At 37.3% G+C, this 22,768-nt stretch overlaps 1 protein-coding gene across 8 annotated transcripts in view; it reads right to left on the reverse strand.

Moving 5' to 3' along the window:
- nrxn1a (neurexin 1a) overlaps positions 1 to 22,768 on the reverse strand; it is a 200,157-nt gene that overhangs the window by 73,106 nt on the left and 104,283 nt on the right. For 7 of the 8 annotated variants that reach the window (XM_016564497.1, XM_016564498.1, XM_016564499.1 and 4 more), the window contains 5 exons: positions 17,336 to 17,539; positions 12,800 to 12,826; positions 2,892 to 3,014; positions 591 to 972; positions 297 to 487 (listed from right to left, as the gene is read on the reverse strand). In XM_016564497.1, coding sequence (XP_016419983.1) covers positions 297 to 487; positions 591 to 972; positions 2,892 to 3,014; positions 12,800 to 12,826; positions 17,336 to 17,539 — 927 coding nt within the window. The remainder of the gene's footprint in view (positions 1 to 296; positions 488 to 590; positions 973 to 2,891; positions 3,015 to 12,799; positions 12,827 to 17,335; positions 17,540 to 22,768) is intronic. The other variant, XM_016564501.1, reaches the window with a different exon arrangement.

Here is a 22,768-nt window from a genome sequence, read left to right on the forward strand (position 1 = left end):
ATAGTAGTCTACACCCAATATAATATAATATAATATAATATAATATAATATAATATAATATAATATAATATAATATAATATAATATAATATAATATAATATAATATAATATAATATAATATAATATAATATAATATAATATAATATAATATAATATAATATAATATAATATAATATAATATAATATAATAATACTTTTTTATTTTATTTTATATAATTCTTGTGTCTTTTTACGCTCTAATAATCAGTTCAAATTATCCAGAGAAATCATTCTCATTAAGAAAACATCAAAAGTACCTTTCAGATCCAGGTTCTTGGCTCCCATGGTAGTCTGTGTGGTGATTTTGGTGTCTATTTTGACCGTATGGAGGTTGTTTGTATCTCGTGAGATCATCACATTGTGCCAATGATTGTCATTCAGTGGTGTGTTGGAATTTCCTTTGATGAGATGAGCTCCATTTCCCAGGTCTGACACATAATGGAGATATCTGCATGCAAACAGTCATGAAAACAATTAGCGAAGGACTCATTACAGTACATGCTCTATGCATTCAAATCAAACATGGTGCATTAAAAACCATTAGAGCTCACCCTTTAACCAGCTCTACTACTATAAAGTCATTGCCATCTCCTCGGTTGTACAGGACGAGCCCATCTGGTGAAGTGGTCTTAAACTGGAAGAACAGGTGCATGGAGTAGTAGGCCTGAAGCGTGGGCAAGGTCACATAGCTAGAGCGAGACTTGAATGTCACCGGGTCTGCCACGATGCTCCTGTAGCCGATCATGGCGTTCAATTCGCAGTAGTCGATGTCACCGTTCTTGCACAGGTCAATGTAGGACATGCCATTGAAGGACAAACCCTGCAGGTGTCCAATGAAGTTGGAGGGCACGGCGGGCATATAACGCTTCTCTGTTACGATTCCCGTTTCCACATTGTGGAACTCCAGCTGTGTGTGGTCTCCCGTGATTTGACCTTACCAGGGCGAATAATCGAAAACAGATTTAATGTAGGAAGGGGACAGTGTCAAAACCGGCCCTGTCCCAAAAGGATGACAATGCTGCATACAGTATAGACGATCATGTAGTGGGACATCATATAGTCTTATGGAATTCACGGACCGCATGTACACAAAGTGTGCTATCTGGGACAGGGCCGCAGTATTGCCAAATGGGCCGACTTAAATTTACTGCAGCAAAATGAGATTTTTAATAAACATGGAAGACTAGAAAAACATGAAAGCATTAAGAGTTGGAAGAATGTTAGAAGTATTTTAGGGAATTTGAAGGAAAAAAGGTTCACTTCATCTTTCTGCGATCCAGTGGGAGAGAAAGAAGCCCTTAAATATTTTAAAAACCTGTTTTAAAGCTTCCCAAGAGGAAGTTCTTTCACTCTAAAATCAGTAAGGTTATGTGAGTATAATGTATTCCCTCAGTGGCTTGGCCTCCGAATGCTTCAGCATTAAGTGAAATACCAAGTCAATTTCAAAGTGTCGAACACACACCAGTAAGTTCAGCAAGAAACTACACTGTGGGAAAGCACTACCTTTTTCATGACGCTTCATTCAGTGGGCAAATTGCAAAAGGTGTTTTTGCCCTTGAGGAGCATTGAGGGAAGGCTATTGGAAGTGAGCCACTGAATCTCTTCAGGAAAGGCCCTTCCTCAAGACCGTTAGCAAAGAGTACATGCAATTACTTAAAGGAAATAATTATGACCATGAGATACTCTGTGGTGCGTCCCTGAGATTTATCTCAACACCACAGATGATTTATCTTACATGGGATTTTAAAGGAGTCATGCAATGCATTTTAATTGACTGCTCCTGCGGTTATATAATGAGAGCGATTTCTGATCGCTTTCTGTATATAAAATAATCACAATATAGACAGCACTACTAACAGGGACAGTGTGAAGTTAATCGTTTAGCCATTGTGATTGTGTCACAATTGTCCCGATTTCAAATTCAGTGATCAAAAGAATAATTCATATTTTAATCTGGAGAGTTAGTTTTGAAATGTGCTGTATGTTTTTATGTGTAATTTATGTGTAAATATCAAGAACATTTTGATTCTCCATTTCATGACCCCTTTAAAATTCTCTCATACACCCAATAACTATACCAACAAAGAAATAATTTCTTATTTTATATAAGCAAATCAATTCATATACATATTATGTAATATACAATACCTGTGGTTTCATATTTGAAAATCAAAGGTTATTTATTTATTTTCTTGCATGGAAACCCTGCTATACACCTGAAGTCAATATCAACAAGGATATCTTTATATGATTTGTATTTATAAGATTTTTTTAACATTTATAAGATTTCTAACATTTTTATTAATACTTATAAATGTTGTTGTATTATGCAGCACAACTGTTTTTCGTATTGATAAGAATAAGAATAAAAAGAAACTGAAGCCATCATATGAATAAATTGCATTCTAAAATATATTTAAATAGAAAAGTTATTTTAAAATATAATATTTCACAATATTACTGTTTTTACAGTATTTTTCATCAAATCTTACCTTTTGAATGGCATTGTACATGTTAATAGATACAAACCAACAGGAAATTTCAATAATGTAAGTTAAAAACGAATTTAAACTAGGTCATATTTAAATAGGTCAGTTTTATTCGCCACAGCAATCCTGAATCTTTGGTATGATTTGTAATTCAAAATATAGCATTAATCACATATATATATATATGTATATATATATATATATATATATATATATATATATTCACATATGGTGAGACAATAACCTTCATCCTTCAAACTTCAAGCGCTCTACACTTCATAATAGGACATAAGATGCTCACAACTTTCAAATTTGCATGTGTGTGAGTCTTAAGATGGTAAAATACTTGAGAATGTGCTGTACCTTCAGAGGGCTGCAGGTCATCCACCATTAGCTTCAGACTTTTGCCTCTTCTGATGACACGAACTGTGTGCCATTCGTTGTCATTCAAGTTCTGGCCCGCAAATATGGTCTCTGGACCTTTACCTATAACATGTCCCACACAGCAGTTAACACAAAGAGCAGAGAGAGAGAGGGTGATAGAGAGACAGAGGAAGAAAGGGGTTGTGAAACGGGATAAACTAAAAAAGGGGTGTAGAGAGGTGACTGATATCCATGTAGAGAAAAAGAAGAAATAGCGGAGGAAATGATACTCTCACACATCACATTCACACATTTAGATCTATCTACATCCTCTGGTCCATTTTATGATCTCTGCAACAGCCTTGTTATGAATTCGGTCTTGCCTTAAATAATGTATTAGTTAGTATACTGTACACAGAGTGCAGTGAACAGAATTATCCCACTTCCGCCACCAGATGGAGCCATGCAACTGTTTTTCCAACGGCCCTTCTTGAGGGAACCGGTCTGCGTCTGTGATGTCAGTCGAGATGTTCGGCTGCAAATGCGTCTCACGTTCTTCCAATTCCTGAGTGGTTTAGGAAGCACATCCAAAACCTACAGACTGTAAACTCTATTCGAGAAAGCAATTTCTCGCCTGTAGAGCCTCCCCTTATCCCGTGTGCGCGTGCGGCGAGTTCGACGGGGCCCCTGGACCTCCAGGCTCCAATCGAGCTTCCACTAGATGATCAGAGCGCGCTAAGAGGAGCCTGCAGGCTTTGTGATTTCAGTCGCTCTGCCTCTCTTTGACACGTCGTTGTCTCTCCTAATCAGTCAAACTGCTGCTAAGAGGGCAGCGTGTCATTGTCAGGGGCCCCTGCAGCCCATCTCACTTGATAACAGGTAAAAAGAGTTGCCATTAAAGAACTGCCAGGCTCCCAATCGATTTTCTATCACTCCCTGCTCTCAATTACTATGAATCCAGATCGGCCGGCCATGAGCCAGCTCTGAAGGAAAGAAAAGCAGCAGCAGGTAAGGTTTCAGACTGCGCAAAAGCGCCCCCTAAAGGAATCTTTGCAGATCTAAGGAAAAGAAAAAGCCACCACTGAGAGGTAACACTAAGGGGCCTTTTAAGCCTCCGGCGATATACAAGACATGACATGTGCTTTTTATAGGCCTCTGACCATCGCTGCAAAAGGATATATGTGAAAAGGTGACAGTGTGTGATTGGACAGCTAGAGAGACAGCTAAAGGTCCAGGGCTGATATGCCTTTATTAAGAAGGCATGTTCAGACAAACTCACAAGCAGCAAAGACAAAAAGCCTCTCTCTCTGTCTGGGAGGGCAGCTTGTTGCCATGGAACTGGGGCAGATGGTTGCGTGTGTCCGGTCACTTTGATTCTCATCTCCCAGGGTGGAGAGAGAGGGCAGAGTTAAATAAGACAGAGGCAGGCAGGGGCTGGCTAGAGCGCTCTGACAGGACAGGGCTAGCAGGAGAACACAGACCAGACGCGCACACACAGACACACACACGCTTGTCTCGGCCAGGAGAGATGAGATATATTCATATCAAGCTCATCCAGCTGAGAACGATACCCATGTGAAACAAGCGCAGGCAGCCATTTTGAGGCAAGACGAGCTTCATATTGAGGACACAGTAATTCAGCTCTACTGGGACTGACTAATCAGCAATGCTAAAGGCATTTTACAAACTCTTTGATCGACTGGCATATTTAAAATATGGATGTGTTACAGTTCAATTTTTCTATTTTTACTATGTATTGTAATTAACCAGGGATCAGGGCAAAAATCCTGTCAAAAGTGACAAAATAGCATAGAGTTTTAATTGTGAGGGAATATATATATCGAATAAAACTAAGGTAAGGTAAAACCAAAAAATATATATAATGTAATAAATAAATAAATAAATAATAATGTAATGAATAAAATGTGTGTATGTGTATATATATATATATATATATATATGTGTGTGTTTTTGGCATAAATAGTTGGCATAGTGTGTGGTTAGAAAAAAATTGAATAAAGGTAGTTAAAAGGTAAAACTAAAAATATATATATAATATAATATAATATACTGCCGAAAAGTGACAAAAATGCTGTAGATATTTAAAATGTGAACCATAAATAAATAAATTAAATAAAAAAAATAAATAAAAGAATATAATAAAAATGTGAGGCATTTATTGACCCTTCCCTTTACAATAAAATTTATTTCTGACACTGGTATTGACTGTGTCCTACACTCTTGTCTGCAACCACCTGTGTATGAGGGGATTTAATTTATTAGAAATTATGGTTAGCTTACTGAAAAAAAGGTACTGCTGGGTGAAATTACAATTCACACTGGAAGAAACAGGCTGTATTTCTATTTATTAACATAGCACAGTAGGTGAAAACATTAACTTTCATATCACGGCATAATAAATAACCACAGCATAAAACTACAACCTTAAACCAATATGCCTCACATTTCATTCTGTCGTATGAAGCAGTTTTTATAGAAAATAATTTAAAGGTCATCAAAATCCGAACAGCCGAACCATTTCGATGGTGCAACTGTAAATGTCAGAGACCCAAGGTGAAAATATGGATCCCTGAAGTGCAAACCTCTAACCAGCCAAAATGCCGCTCTCAAACTATAGCCTGATTTAGCCATGAGCGTATAGTGACCCCACTAGTTTCTAAATATACATCTTTCATCCTGCTGACACTCAGACCATATTAACAACCCATGAGCTGATGTGACAGCACTCTCTTAGTTGAACACACTGTCACCCTGGGGGAGGCAGAGTCCCTAATTGGCAACGGCTTGTTCTTCGTGTCAGAAGAGGAACAACGCTCATAAACACACACACACACACGCACCAATGACAGGAGTAGCTATGGCTGACACAGATAATTAATGAGGATACAAAAAGAAAGAGATGAGACCGCACAATAACAGGCTGTTCAAACATGTAAAGCCCCTGCTTCGGTTTCTCCACGGGAGCTTAAATAAAACATCTCCTTTTGCTCAGAATCCCTGATTCTGTCTTTTTGTCATAGATTCAGACAATTAGAAGCCGTGTCCTTGAGCACGACAACGCTCGCATGGAAAAAGATGTAACAAGACAGATATCACCACAAAAGCTCATATATTTTGAAGGCTGAATTGACTTAGAAATCTTTGAACGCCCACATGTGCTAGAAAAACAAAATGGCCACCATCCATGGCCTGTTTCTGATTTACCAAACAGAAAAAGACAGGCTTTGTTTTCACTTCCTGAGTGGGGCGGAAAATGAATGACTTGACAAAACAGAAACAAATTAAAAAATGATTTTTAGGAAGGATAACAGAAGAAATAAGAACAGAACAAGCAAAGATATTACCATAGAAGCACATATATTTTAAAGACTGAATTAACTTAAAAACCATTAACATTAGGGTGACCATACGTGCCATTTTCCCAGGACGCGTCCTGGCCAGGATTTCTATATTACCTAAAATGTCTAAGTTTTGGCTTTGTTTGCGTATGCAGACCGATCGGTGTATGACATCAAAATACCATACAGACGGTTCCTTATGCTTTCAAAATGCTCTCGAGGTATACAAAGCCAAAACCTAGATATTTTAGGCAATATAGAAATCCTGGCCAGGACGCGTCCTGAAATCCTGGCCAGGACACGTTCTGGGAAAATGGCACGTATGGTCACCCTAATTAACATCCACATATGTTAGGAAAAAACAAAATGGCGGCCATCAATGCCTTTTCTGATGTTCAAACAATAAGATTTATCAATGCTTTTGAAGGACGTCTCTTATGCTCATCAAGGCTACAATTATTTGATCAAGAGTACAGTAAAAACAGTAATATTATGAAATATCATTACAATTTAAAATAACTATTTTCTATTTGGATACATTTTTTTAATGTTTTTTCTCCCTGTGATAGCAAAGCTGAATTTTCAGCAGCCATTACTCCAGTCTTCACTATCACATGATCCTTCAGAAATCCTTCCAATATACTGAATTGGTGCTCAATAAACATTTCTTCTGATTATATCTTATATGCTGAAAACAGTTGCTTCTTAAAGGGTTAGTTCACCCAAAAATGAAAATTAGCCCATAAATTACTCACCCTCAAGTCAGTTGCGCATACGCCGCTCAGAAGTGACGAACGCAGAAGCGCAGCGGAGAGATCAAAACAAAACAACGGTCACTTATTAGAAGTACAAAATGAGGATTTGTAAAGAAGAATGTCGGAGGATTTCGATATAAGCCAAGAGGAGACTGGTTTTCCTTTGTTAAAGTAAGGAAACTTTGCTTCCTAACGCATCGATTCGCTACAGGAGGACTTTGTTCACCCCCCAGTGCTGTATGAGACACTTTTTTTATGGATGGGCGCTTTTTATTTCACTTCTTTTGGACTGATGCACTGCAACACCTGCTGAGTGCCATTAAACAGCTTGAAAGATCAAAGACAATTTTTAAAATAACTCTGACTGGATTCGTCTGAAAGAAGAAAGTCATATACACCTAGGATGACTTGAGGGTGAGTAATTTATGGGCTAATTTTCATTTTTGGGTGAACTAACCTTTTAATATTTTTGAGGAAACCGTTTTTTCAGTGGGCCTGTTGTTTGATGAACAGAAATTTTGAAAGAACAGCATTGACTTGAAATAGAAATGTCTCATAACATCATAAATGCCTTTAGAGTCACGTTTGATCAATTTAATGCATCCTTGCTGAATAAAAGTATTAATTTCTTTCAAAAAAATAAGAATAAAAACATCCTACTGACCCCAAACATGTGCGCATCAGAAACAGTTTTTCTCTTTTAGTTCCTCAGTGGAAAAAATGCAATAAACACAACAAAATGAATGACATAAGGGTTCATAATAGTTCTGAAAAACATCTTTCTCAATTTGCTTCATGCGTGACTTGTAAATTGAAATAACAGAATGTAAACAAGCAACACACCACAGAGTCAGACTTGTTTTCTGCATGTTGTGTTAAAAGGTAAACTCTCAGCAGGGGACTACAGTGCGAAACTTTTCCATTTCTGAATTGTTTATAAGACCTTGTACCCAACTGTACCGGCAGGTCACAAACTACTCTTCAGAAATATCCGAGCTTCCTTCTCCACTATCGATGTGAAATTGGTTCCTGTGGTTTTCATGGGACCATTCACACCTTTTCCAACTTCCTCTGTGTTCATATGTAGTTGTGTATAATTATCTCCCAAGGCTCCTTACTGTGTGGGTAGATGCCCAACTGTGAGGGAGATGTGGAGGATCCTGACAGCTCCCGGCAACTGTGTTTCGTACATCGTCAAACTAGAGCTTTTTTGCTTCTTCAATGCCAAAATACTCAGCGCAATCAGCAAGACTCTGTGCTTTGTGGAGGTGAGTGCTTGATGACTTGGGCCCATTTCAACTGTTCCCCCTGCAACCATTTCCCTCTAAGGAATAGATGCAGGTGAGAACGTTCTGGTAACTTTATTTAACATCACCAGAATGTAGTCCCATCGGGGTAAAAATGCATACATTTGGTACACAAATGATGCCTCTGCTGTGCAGACCGCTGAGCTGTTGAGAGGACCGAGTATCTCTTCGAACCCCTGGGACTCCTGATGGCTCACTTTTGGAGACAAAATTGGGTCTTCATTAGGAAGAAACAAATCATTTAAAGAACCAATCATGTGGGATAAAAGGTTTCGGGTCCGATGCCCAGTGGTTCAAACAAACTCAGCCATCCTGCCCAGATCTGAACATCACTGCGGAAAACTGGGATACTGAGGCTGTGATGGAGCAGGGGGCATCATCATGTGACCATCTGCTCCATCACTCAGAAATTAGGGCAGGGTAGGCCTGAGACTGTGAGACCTGAATAAGTAAACTGCCTTTTAATATTATTCTCAAAGGACAAACTCACAATGTGTGAGACTTATACAGTCAGCCACAGCATGTAAAGATCAGACAAACAAACAAAACCCAAATAGTGGTGTGGCTCGCTCAGGCTCGGAGGGCTAGCATCGCTTTTCACCCTGCTGTCCGCCGTTCTTTCTGCATCACAAATGAAACAGGAGCATCGCCACTGCATATTTATGAACACGGCCGCTTCAATAAATGGCAACGCTGCTGCATATTTATAGTAGGTTTGTTTCCGAGAAATGAGGTCCTTTTGAATTCACATAAATCTCTTGATTCTGGTAAAGGATGTTCTGAATGCATCGAAATGTCTTCCACTTGTCATCGGTAAACACATTTCTGTGTAGATCGAGTGCGAGGTGTTATTAAATAATCAGACTGGAGTATGTTCACGAGATCTGCTGTTAGGGGACATGTCAATGCCCAAGAGGCCGTTCACATAGGACGTGTTATTCTGTTTTTTGGAAAATATAGTTAAAATTTTGATACGAAGCTTGGCAGATCTGTGTCCGTTTTAAAAATACAGACCAATCAGATCATTCTGGGGTGGCATATACATCTTAAATGTATTCAGTTTGCACATTATCTCTGGTGTATGGGCATTAATGCGCCTATAAAAACACCTTCTGTTCAATTACAGTATGTCTCTCCAGTTATTTTTAATCAAAAATTCATCCTCTGTAAATTTCTCCTATGTGCAGTACATCTCTGTGTAAGTACATTTACATTCACAGCTATAATTGAGCTAGAGCAGGTTATTGCATAATCGAGCTACAGTCTTTATCTGTCCAAGCATACATGACACAATGCGTAATCAAATATTTGAAAGATTAAATACACACTGTGAGTCACCTCTGTGTCTCAGAGCAGATTGCTGAGGCCAATTGTAGTCTGTTTCATGTGTATACACTTCTGTTTAAAATCTTGAGGTCAGTAAGATTAAAAAAGAATGCTTTATTTATTTAGCAAGGATGCATTAAATTGATCAAAATTGACAGAAAAGACATTATTTAAACATTTATATTCTTTAAAGAATTCTGAAAGATAATAATAATAAAATAATAATAATAAAAAGTATTGGAGTTTCCACTAAAATATTATATAAAATAATGGTTTTGAACATTGAAAATAAGGGCAAATGATTCTTGAGCACCAAATCAGAATATTAGAATGATTTCTGAAGGATCATGTGACACTGAACACTAGAGCAATGGCTGCTGAAGATTCAGCTTTGCCATCACAGGAATACATTAAATTTTAAAATATATTAAAACAGAAATCAGTTTTTCTCTCATAATAACAATTTCAAATTGTCATCATACTTTCCTGTTTTTACTAATTTTTACTTTATTTTTGATCAAATAAATGCAGCCTTGGTAAGCATAAAAAAAAAAGACTTAAAAAAAAAAAAGTAAAAAAAATCTTATCAATAAACATTTGAACAGTAGTGTACATGCTAGACGAATCTAAGCTACAATTGCATTATCCACATCTGTTAGTCTGACTTCACACACACAAACAACTAAAATTGAGTGCTTGTAAATGCTTTGTAGCTACGAATGCAGCTTGTCAGATTGCATGACATGAGCCAAGTGAGAAAAGCCAAGACAGATTGTGTGACATCAACAGATTTTACGATATACATCATTGACTGGGCAGTCTGTGTCCGGTCTGACATCCTTATTTGAGGATGAGCATGTCACACTAAGAGATTCAAGACTGCTGAATTCACCTTACGATGACAGAAATAGAAAATAAATATTTTACAACATTCAAAATTTGTCACAGGCTGCAGAAATCTTATAACCTGCACCCTAATTTGTCACTGGCCTGTTTATAAGACTACTGTGTCTGGGAGTGTGTTGTGCTCCCATTATGCAGAGGGAGTAGACAAAAGATGTGGCTCGAGGAAGCTCAGGTGCTTTATTATCTTTGGCATTCAGGTTAACACCGATGACTGCCTTATTGTCAAATTAGCCAATATACTGAGCTCAGGGTCGCAACGAAATAACAAAACAATAACACGCTCACAAAAGCCTGTAAAGACGCACAAGCAAAATATACTTAGTAAGACCAAGGGACAAAGCACTTTATCAGATGATGTGATAAAAGGTGAAATCCTTGAAATGTCTGGATGCTCCTGATTGGACAGGAAACTCAGGCTTGCTTACTTCAGTGAATTAACAAATTTGCTTTTGTTACTATGCAACAGTACAACTGAAGGCCAAATTTGGATGCAGAACCATATTAGTTTAATGATGAAGGAGCTGATCATTACGTTAATTCTTTGAATGTGAATGAGCAATGGCAGTTTGGGGACACGACACTCTATGATGAGTCACTCAAAGAGATACGTACCGGAAACAAGCAAACACAAAAACAAACAAAGACACCTTTGAAAGAGCCTTTAGAGACTGCCATTAATTACACTGAGGCTTGTGGAGAATCAATGCCAGGGAAGGCTGGAGCTCTCAAATTAAAGAAAAAAAAATAGATTGGCAAAGAGATGGAGAACACCTATCTGTCTCATCACATCTCTTTGTTTCTTCTTCCAGTACCTTCATAAACACGAAGCATGTCTATTTGCTATTAAAAGGAGAGTTCAAGAAAAGAGTAGAAATCTGTCATAATTAACTCATCCTCACATTACTCCAAATCTTTATGCTGCTATTTTTTAGTGGAAAACAGTGTGAATGTTTAGAATATGCATGTCAATCATGGGAAGCAAGAAGAAATAAATGCATACAGTACACTATAAAAATTGTTTTATGCCATAAACAGTATAACACGCAGGGGTGTGAAGTAACGAATTACAAATACTCACGTTACAGTAATTAAGTAGTTTTTATCAGTAATTGTACTTTTTTGAGTAGTTTAAAAATTGTGTACTTTTACTTTTACTTGAGTACATTTTAAGTGATGTATCGGTACTTTTACTCCGCTATTTTCCTCCGTTTGTAGTTGTTACATGTACTTGAGTATATTTTTTCAGTACTCTTTCCACCACTGATAACACGACATAAATAACTAACATAAGCAATTAATTTACTTGTAAAATATCATATCTGTTAAGCTCCAAAAAAAGTGACCAGATCATTGAGTCAGTAAACTGAATCAGTGCACAATTAAATCTTTTATAGTAGTTTGATTTGTTAATCATTCAGATTTGATTCAATGATCCAGTCATAGCTGTCCAATTATCCAGTCAATTAACAGCTCACTGGAGAGGAAGATTGTCAGCGAATCTTTTCATTTAAATATAATATTGTATGACTTCAGAAGAGTTGGAATATAGCACTTTTTTTATTTTGTAGTGTAACAGCTGTGCTCTATGTGTGTCACTGTATGGAAAAGACCAAGTGAATATTCTAATATCTAACTTTTTTGTTCCAAGGAAGAAATCATATATATATGGAACAACACAACGGTGAGTAAACAATTACACAATTCTCAAGAAAAAGCCACATTTTCCTCTTCCCACCGAAAATCAAACACTTCCTGATGGTCGCTCCTTCTGCAGTGACCAGGAAGCAACAAAAAGACAACGGAAGGAAAATAAGAGGCAGTCATTGGCTGTCAAGCTCGGGGCTGAGGAGGGATTTGAGGAGAGGCTCTCTGAGTAAATTATCTTTGCGAGGGTTATTGGAAACGGCGTGAGCTGGAGTGTGATCTGTGAGTGAGAAACTTAATCGCCTCTCTTCTCATTCCAGTCAGCTCCATTTCTCACATTCCCAGAAAATGGCTGCCAGGGAGCCCGAAGGCTCCTGCAGCCCACAGGCAAAAACTAGCCGTACCTGAAAACTCGCTCGCACTTTGGAAACACCACTCAAAGCTCTGCTGGCCGCAAAACAGAGGCCTCGTAACCGCAATGTTTTACACTTCTGAAAGCATACACGCGCACGCACATACATACAAATGAACAGTACACATACAGAGGAGGGCGCTTTGGATCAGTATCATAGAGGCAGAGAGAAGAGGAAGAGAGGGGATAAGTCACTTACTGGTAGAACAGTTTATCCTGATACAGTCTAGATGGGGAAGAACAGACAAGATGTAAATTCAGCCTTCAAGGTTACGACTGCAGACATCCATTACAACACATCGCCCACAAACTGGGGACGGACACGCAAACCAGGTGGAGCGGCGAGGCGCTGTTTCGCTGACCAGATACGCACTCTTTCTTTTCTACCTCCTGCGTGCTGATAATGAACCCCAGGTGGAGTGGATACAGACTCGCTGTCTGCGCTAATGAATATTCATGCCTTCACTGTGCCATAATATATTTAGAATTAGGGAAATTTGGCATGTATTGAAATGTGATTATACCCAGTTCCATACTAGTCTCGGGACTACTGAATATTCAGAGGTAATTGATTAATTTGCTCTCTGGGTTAGCTCAGAAAGTGGCACAGGAAGCAGAAAAGAGAGATAATCTTGCCAGAGAAACAAGTCTGTCCTCACCAATGGCGCTGCTGATGCTCTCATACGCACATTTTTTTTTTAAACCATTTCCCATTAATGAGCAAAAACAGAAGAATTAAAGAATGACTCGTATTTGACGAAACTGGAAATGGGAAAAGGGCCGCCAGATAAGAGGGAGAGGAAAAACTTGTGTTTATGGACACGTCGCAGCACAGCACCAGAGCGTGTCCACGGTAAGCCTTAGCCTCCTGGGAGAAGAGCTGAATTCAGAATGCTCCTGTAGATAAAAACACTCCAAAAACTCACAGCCCTTGACTTGATGTTCACTTTTCCAGCTCGCATGTGAGAAGAACCCCACGTGCATGAATAAACATAGGAATAACACGTTTTATAGTAGGCTCTCACAGTGAAGCTTCAAGGAAAGCCAGTTTGTGTGTGCGCATCCCCCCCCCAAAAAAGGACTAATCTCTCGGTAATTTCCCTAAAGACAGTACACTGACACAATAATTATTAATGCTACTAATACTGCTTTGAAATGAATTCTCTTCAGGGTTCAACAATAAGAATTTTCCTTTAAAGCTGTTTTTACTTGCCCTGCCAGCATTTTAAATGTTTGCTAGAAATATATTGTATGTGCTAAACATGAAATGCTAGAAATCAATTTTTATTTTCAATTTAAATACTAAATTAAATGTGCTAGAAAACAAATGGTACACATCACTAAATCATTATCATTATTACTGAAGACTTTCATAGGTGATTTTTGCTATTTCAGTGCTAGCCAGCTAACTATGTTAGTGACAAATCAGCAGAATTTGTAACAACATTGTTGACTACATCAAATAAAACCAAACGGTTAGGTTTTCAAGGCACAGAAATCAATGTACAAAAATCAATTGCCTGTCAAATGGCCCAAAACTCTCTCACACTTACTGTCCTTATTGTTGAACCCTGATATCACTTCACATTCAAGATGTTAACTGCTTTTCCAAACCCAATGTTCCCATTGGAATTTGACTTAACACTAAAACCTAAATCTAAAAAAAAAAAAAAAACTCAAGGTAAACTGTCTTTAAAACACAAAAAGAACAGTACCGCTGAGACTCCTTGCTGAACTGCTTTTGTTCAGGCTGGTACTGTATAATATAAAACCTTGCTTGAATGCTGGGAGGAGGCCCCCCTTTCCCATTACTATCTTTTGCAAAGCGTACTTGTAGAATGGAGAATCGATATTTCTCGTGCACAGCCTGGGCTGTCCCATGCTTCAGTGTGTGCTATGATGGAGTGGAGGGCCGAGAGGAATTCGGAGCATTACACAAATCCAGCTCTATCATTTTCCCATGAGGCTGCAGCCCGTCGCGTGTCGTCAACCACAGTGAAAATAGTGGCCGCTAACAGCCAGAGAGCAACGTGTGTCCACCCTAGCAGGGAGTGCAGTACCCTCCGTGACAGAAGGAATGATTGGTGTTTGTGTGGGTGCATGTCTGTTTGTGTATGCAGAGGAGTGCAGGTTTGAGCCTGCTGGGACTACTGGGAGGTTTTAGACCTGCTATATGCAAGCGGACATGTTAAATGGCACAGTGTATGTCACACTGCCAAATGGGAATGACTGACATTCATCTTAGCGAGGGAATGTTTGGTTCTGCACATTTCAGCAGAGGAACTTTTTTAGCTCAGTTTTGCATGAGAAATACCTGAAATGTGGGAGGACAGTTAAACGACTGATGTTCAAATTTACTTACTGTGAACTAGCTTGAACTCGTGAATAGCAGAGGTGGTGCTTTATGAGTGGAGCAAGACTGTATAATATTAAGCTGTGCCAATGAGGGAGGAAAGCGTAGTGGCTTGTGGGGAGATGTAAATGAAACGTACTGGGCGGAACAATGGCTTGTCAGTACTCCTGACACGTGTAGCGCTCTAGCGGGGAGTCTATAGTATGCAGGTGCAGGACTATTGTGTATCAGTACAAGGCAGGGACTGTGCACTCTCTGGTAGGGAAAGTCTACAGCGTGCTCATCTGGGAGTGAGCGCTTGGCCGCAGACTCTGGCCGTTGAAGGTTCTACATCCTTCTCTTCAACACACAAAGATTTTAAAATGTTTAATGTCTGTGTGTGTATACATAGCTATACTTTAGGGACAAATGTATCCCCAAAAATGAGCTAATTGGACAAAACCTTAGTTTAGGGACACCCAGGAATGTTCTCATTTGTAAAAACATAATAAAATAAAATAAAATAAAATAAAATAAAATAAAATAAAATAAAATAAAATAAAATAAAATAAAATAAAATAAAATATAATATACCGTTCAAAAGTTTGAGGTTGGTAATTTTTGTTTTTGAAAGAAGTTTCTTATGCTCAACAAGGCTGCATTTATTTGATCAAAAATCAATAAAATCATTAATAACATAAAATATTATTACAATTTACAACAACTATGTTATAATTTAATATACTTCACATGATCCTTCAGAAAGCTTTCTAATATGCTGGTGCTCAATAAATATTTTGTATTATTATCTGTGTTAAAAACAGATGAGCTGCTTAATGTTTTAATGTAAATCATGATACAATTTATATTCAGGATTTTCTGATGACTAGAAAGTTCAAAAGAACAGCATTTACTAGAATTGATTCAGATTTATTAGAATTTATTTATCATTAATAGAAATAGTTTGTCTTTACTGTCATTTTTGATCAATTTAATGCATCCTTGATTAATACAAGTATTCATTTTTGAGGTCTTACTGACTTTACAAGCTTTTGAACGGTATTATAATATAATTAATATAATAGTTAGTCTATAGTGCAGTATATATAATTAGCTGTATATAAAAACAATAGCCTAATAGTCAATGATATGTCCCCATAGGCAAGTAAATATGTAGGTGTTACCTGAATAATAAAGGGAAATATTGGCAAAAATAAATCTTACATTGTTAATCGTATTAACATAGACAATAGATGAAAAAATAATGTAGTAATATGCCTGCAAATTGAAACCAAAATATTCCATGCTATGTTGTGTGACATTTCAGTACATTTTATATATATGTGTGGTGTTAACTACTAAGGTGAGCGATCCAATTGGCTGATGTACCTAGATTGACAGTGGCCGTTGAAGGTTCTACATCCTTCTCTTCAACACACAAAGATTTTAAAATGTTTAATGTCTGTGTGTGTATACATAGCTATACTTTAGGGACAAATGTATCCCCAAAAATGAGCTAATTGGACAAAACCTTAGTTTAGGGACACCCAGGAATGTTCTCATTTGTAAAAACATAATAAAATAAAATAAAATAAAATAAAATATAATATACCGTTCAAAAGTTTGAGGTTGGTAATTTTTGTTTTTGAAAGAAGTTTCTTATGCTCAACAAGGCTGCATTTATTTGATCAAAAATCAATAAAATCATTAATAACATAAAATATTATTACAATTTACAACAACTATGTTATAATTTAATATACTTCACATGATCCTTCAGAAAGCTTTCTAATATGCTGGTGCTCAATAAATATTTTGTATTATTATCTGTGTTAAAAACAGATGAGCTGCTTAATGTTTTAATGTAAATCATGATACAATTTATATTCAGGATTTTCTGATGACTAGAAAGTTCAAAAGAACAGCATTTACTAGAATTGATTCAGATTTATTAGAATTTATTTATCATTAATAGAAATAGTTTGTCTTTACTGTCATTTTTGATCAATTTAATGCATCCTTGATTAATACAAGTATTCATTTTTGAGGTCTTACTGACTTTACAAGCTTTTGAACGGTATTATAATATAATTAATATAATAGTTAGTCTATAGTGCAGTATATATAATTAGCTGTATATAAAAAACAATAGCTAGAAGTCAATGATATGTCCTCATAGCTAAGTAAATTGTGAGTGTTACCTGAATAATAAAAGGGAAATATTTGCAAAAATAAATCTTACATTGTAAAACTTATTAACATAGACAATAGATGAAGACATAATGTACTAATATGCCTGCAAATTGAAAACAAATTATTCCATGCTATGTTGTTTGACATGTACGTTCGATATCTATGTGTGGTGTTAACTATTAAGGTGAGCGCTCCAATTGGCTGATGTACCTAGATTGACAGTGAGTCGGACACGCCCTCCGTCCAGCTCCAGTCTCAGAGTGTCTGCTGAGTTCCGGGACGTGGTTGCCATGAGAACACCATAGGCACGCTGGGAACGGAAGCGCAGCGACACGTCCTCTGCTTCTGTGTGCATCACTACTGGCAACTGGATCTTCATAAACTTACTGCCGTCATAACTGAGGATGGTGGCATCTGAGAGAGAGGAGGAGAGAGAATTTAGGAAACACTAAAAAAAGAGTGTGCTGGGCAGTGACAGCAGCTCTGTGGCTGATCCTAAACCCTAGTGTTGATGGCGACAGATGAATGACTGGTTACTAAAATGTTTTACAGCCAGACACTGAAATTCTCCACAGCATTTCACACCAGTAGGACAGAGCTGCTCAGTCTAACCAGAAGATAAATGCCATAAAAAAAGACTCATTATACAACACGTTTTATTTGTTCTTTTTATTGCAAAGCAGTATGAAGACACCATATGATGTATTCCTGCTGAGGGGCTTTTGAAGCACCGTTTACCGCCATCCGTTGCTTTAATCTGTTTGTTCGTATCACAATTATTTTATTGAACAATTCAATTTAGTGGGCGGATCTCAAGACATCTCATTTGCAATGGGAGATAGTGGAGGTCTCAGAGTGGCTGGCATAATCTCACCAGCTGCTCAATCAGAGATAAACAGTCCAGAAAGAGAGGAGACACACATGCCAACCGACAGGGTACCTCTGCCTGATCTGCACATTTTCACTTCATAAAAGCTGATTTCAGGCCAGAATAAAAAAAAATTAAAAAGACTAGATCCACATAACTTTAACTATAATTTTGTTTGCTTGCTTAACTTTTGTTTTTCATGGCAAAAAAATAAAAATAAAATAAGTAAATAAAAATATAATGAAAGTGATAAAAATGAAAACCATAACAATATAAGACCAACTAAAAATAATTACAGACTTTTAAATCTGATCTTTGATAAGATCTCTAATACTAAACTTTGATTTCTATCAAAATATTTTCAAGTGTGAAATAGTGAATTAACAAAAATACTGAGAAAATTAAAAACGTCCAGTAACATGTTTAAAAGACAATCCCAAAAATATAAATATATTTGATTGCTATGAATTTTATTAGATATTATTTATCAGATGATTGCATCGTCTTGATATAATATAATGTAATGTAATGTAATGTAATGTAATGTAATATAATATAATATAATATAATATAAAGTTGGAAGTTTATGTTTTTTAATGCTCACCAACGCTGCATTGATTTGATCAAAATTGTGTAAAATCAGTATTCATGTAAAAATATTATTTCAATTTAAAACTACTCTTATCTATTTTAATATATTTCAGGTCACACTTTATTTTAAAGTCTAATTCTTGCCATTAAAAACCATTGACTACTTGTCCTTCTGTTTTGCCTCAATAAACACCGAATTTGCTGCTTATTAATAGTTAGGCGGTTGTTAAATTTAGGTATTGGTTAGGATTAGGGATGTAGAATATGGTCATGCAGAACATGTGTTTTATACTGCACAGTGGTAGAACACTAGTATTTTCACCAGATAAAAAATGGTTTTAAATCAGTTATTTCTATCGTTTGCTGTAGTGTGTCAGTAGGAAATATCAGTTTACATTTCCAAACAACCCTCTACATTGCGAGTAAATCACTCGCATATGCGACTAAATCTTCACTCTGGGCGACTAAATGATGTCTAATATTAGCCAATGGCTAATAAATTCTCAGATTTTACTCGCCAGTGTGTGAGTCGTGAACTCTAGTGTGAAGGCGCACGACTCGCCGTCGCTTTGTCTCTCACACACAAGCAGAGAGAGAGAGAGAGAGAGAGAGAGAATTGACGCGCTACATGTAAACAGCCAGTGCTCCACACAGAGATCTGATCCATTATCATCCAGTCTGTCTGGAATGACATGAAGAAACAGAACAAACTGAGACTTTTAGTTTTTTTTACTTTTAGTTGCTCTCTCTTTTCTTAAAAAACTCAGAAGCTTATTTTACCTAACGTAATGTTTTCTTGAATTGTATAACATTGTGTGAGAACCACAGTGACAATAAAATTACAGGCTATTATTTACACGCAGTTGTTGTAGTTATATCTTTGTTTTGCTCTCAGGGCAGAAACAAGGGCCAATTCTGAGAGAAGTTTGAAGATCGCTAGCACAGTTTTGGTGGAAAAGGTGTACAGAAACACAAAAGTGCTGAGTATGAGAGTTGTGTTTAAAAAATAAAGAGAAAAGAGGCAGAAAAAAAAAACAAATAGGTCAGATGAGGCGCTTGGTACTGTGTATATGCCTAGATAATTTAGCACGATAATCTGCCTCTGTGCAAAGACCGGCCTCTCAGCCAGAGGACAACATCTGGCATGGAACCAGTACAGAGACATCACTCGCTTGTGAGGGAGCTCTGGAGATGACGAGCCTGCAGGCTATCACCAATTAGGCTGCCCTCTTCTTCACACAGACACACACTCTTCCTGTAATTTTGGTGCCTGTCTTGTCTCAGCATCCCCTGTTTCTGTTACACCATTGCCGAGCCTGAGAGCACAACAGAGAGAGCGAGACAGCGGAAAACAAGACGAAGACAGGAACACAAGTACGGCAGCATGCATACTAATCAGCGCAGTGATGTACACTCATCCCGTGAGGAAGAGAGAGTGTGTGAGACAATGTAGCCATTGAAAAAGGTACCGTAGTCATGTTGCACGAGTATTATGTGTCTCAACTCTTGCAAAACACTGATTTACCCAACAAGCTCCACCTTACAGCAGCTTGTCATTGTAACGGTACTCAATTTTTGAATGCATAATGTTAGCTTTTTTCATAGCTTCTCACCCATTTTCTCCAACATGCACTTCTACTACATCTATTCTATATCTTGCCCAGTGTTGTTCTCCAAACGATGCGCAAACTGCAGGATGTCTTCATGTAGGTTATGCTATAAATTATCTGCCCAAAAATATTTAAAAACATAAACCTCACAGAAAGCACAAACTGTGTTAACCGCTATGCAGTAAAATGTACTGCATGAACATACAAAATTCACTTTTCTAATCATTACTGTTATTTATTTTTCTTGTTAATGTAGACTTCTTACATTTATATTAGTAGGAAACATTAGTTAATTCGTAAGAATAGTTACTATGCAGCTAAATATACCATTACTTTCATGGCATGTATAATTTCAACCCTTTAAATTTAAGTCAATAAATATTTTAGCAAAATTAAGGTTTTAGTCATAATCATTGCACTTAATTTGTATATTGATTTTATTTTTATTTTAGTGGTTTCATTTTTTAATTAGCTTATTTTTATTTGTTTAATTTTAGCTGCTGCAGCCCTAGAAATCAGTATTTTTATCCAGCAAGGATGCATTAAATTGATCAAAAGTGACAGTAAAGATTTTTTATTTCAAATAAATGCTGTTATTTTTTATCAAAGAACCATGAAAAAATGTACAGTGCCACGATTTCCACAAAAATCTCAGCATTGAAATCAAAAACAGTTATTTTAAATTGTAATAATACTTCAAAATATTACTGGTTTTACTTGTACTGATTTGACCAAATTTACTTTTTAAAAACATTTTTAAAAAATCTTGCAGACCGCAAACTGTTCCTGGTCTTATTGGGCAACATGTACTGCATGTTATTCAAAAGGTTTAAAGAAAAAAAAACTGTAATTTTACATAAAAAAGCCAATAGTCAAACAGATGTTAAGGTTTTGTTTGAGTATGGTTTTAATTACTGATAATTGCAGACTTGCTAAAATCATTAGCACAATAATTTAATGTTAGTTAACAGTAATAGAATAAAAGTAAATGGAAAAGAAGCTGCAGCATTATATAACCTCCAATTTCCACAATCAAATGTCCAACTTCCATTTGTCTTTGGCTCTTTTTTTAGGTATTTAACTTTTCACTGTCCAATCAGTTCTCAAATGATAAAATCAAGTCCCACCCTACATTACAGAAGTTACAGTGGGTACGGAAAGTATTCAGACCCCCTTAAATTTTTCACTCTTTGTTATATTGCAGCCATTTGCTAAAATCATTTAAGTTAATTTTTTTTCCTCATTAATGTACACACAGCACCCCATATTGACAGAAAAACACAGAATTGTTGACATTTTTGCAAATTTATGGGGGTCTGAATACTTTCCGTACCCACTGTAGATCTAAACAGTGAAGGATCACAAATCATGTCGATTTTAACAACCACTAGGATGCACCACAAAGCAGGTGCCCACCTACTCGGAGCTGGAGCTCCCACTGTAGCCTTTAACCCTAAACCCCAATCTTTAGCCCTCCCCACCGAGACCTGCTCCAGAGAAGAGGCAGCCTCAAAACAATGACAGCTTGACAAACGAGCCCCCCTCTCGTCTCCAGAGCAGTAGTCTCACACCAGGGGAGAGGATAATGAAAAGAGAGGTATGGCCAGTGGTTCAGAAAGACCCTCATTGCCTCCTCAACAGCACTATGCAGTCACACAGCGGGAGAGCGCAGCAGTATGGCATCTGCACCGCTCGACAGCCCACACATCACATCCAATCTGGACAAGATGGAAGCGACGCTCTCTGTGCCTAGCAGAGGTCTGCAGAGGTTTCAAATGAAGAAACACGCTAGGAAAACAGCATGGAGATGGAACAGAGGGAGGACGGGAAACGACAGAATTGAGGGAGTGATCGAGCTGTCCACAAATTTAGACACAAGAAAAGGATGTTTCTTCAGCTATAGGCACTTCTGGACCCTGTGGACTTAAAATAATTCTCTTCGACTAGTTTAAAGGGGTCATATGATGCTGCTAAAAAGAACATTATTTTGTGTATTTGGTGTAATGAAATGTGTTTATGCGGTTTAAAGTTAAAAAAACACATTATTTTCCACATACTGTACATTATTGTTTCTCCTCTATGCCCCGCCTTTTTGAAACGCGTCGATTTTTACAAAACTAATCGGTCTGAAAAGCGAGGTGTGCTCTGATTAGCCAGCTATCCAGTGCGTTGTGATTAGCCGAATACCTCAAGCGTGAGACGGAAATGTTACGCCCCTACCATACTGTATTTCCGTATGTCCCGGCGCGACGAGACAAAAACATTAAAACCCATTACAAACGAGGCATTTGTTGCATCCAGTGGGGACATAATTACTGATTATAATGACTTATACTGTCGTTTTACGCGTTGCGTTGCATTGCGCCGCGTAAACATAAAACCATGTCTGCATTTGGACATCGGAGAAATGACAAACAACAAGCGCTACTCTACACTGCTCAAAACTCGCGTTTGAATCATCAGTAGCAAATCCTTTAAATGAAAACGTACTTACAGACTGTGAGTCAGAACTGCCGGCATGTTAGTCTAACGTTACTCTCCCAGGATCAGTAAACAGTCCTCCATAAAATATGC

Source organism: Sinocyclocheilus rhinocerous, unplaced genomic scaffold (assembly GCF_001515625.1).
Source record: "Sinocyclocheilus rhinocerous isolate Xijiao unplaced genomic scaffold, SAMN03320098_v1.1 scaffold650, whole genome shotgun sequence".
NCBI classification, from domain to species: Eukaryota; Metazoa; Chordata; class Actinopteri; order Cypriniformes; family Cyprinidae; genus Sinocyclocheilus; species Sinocyclocheilus rhinocerous.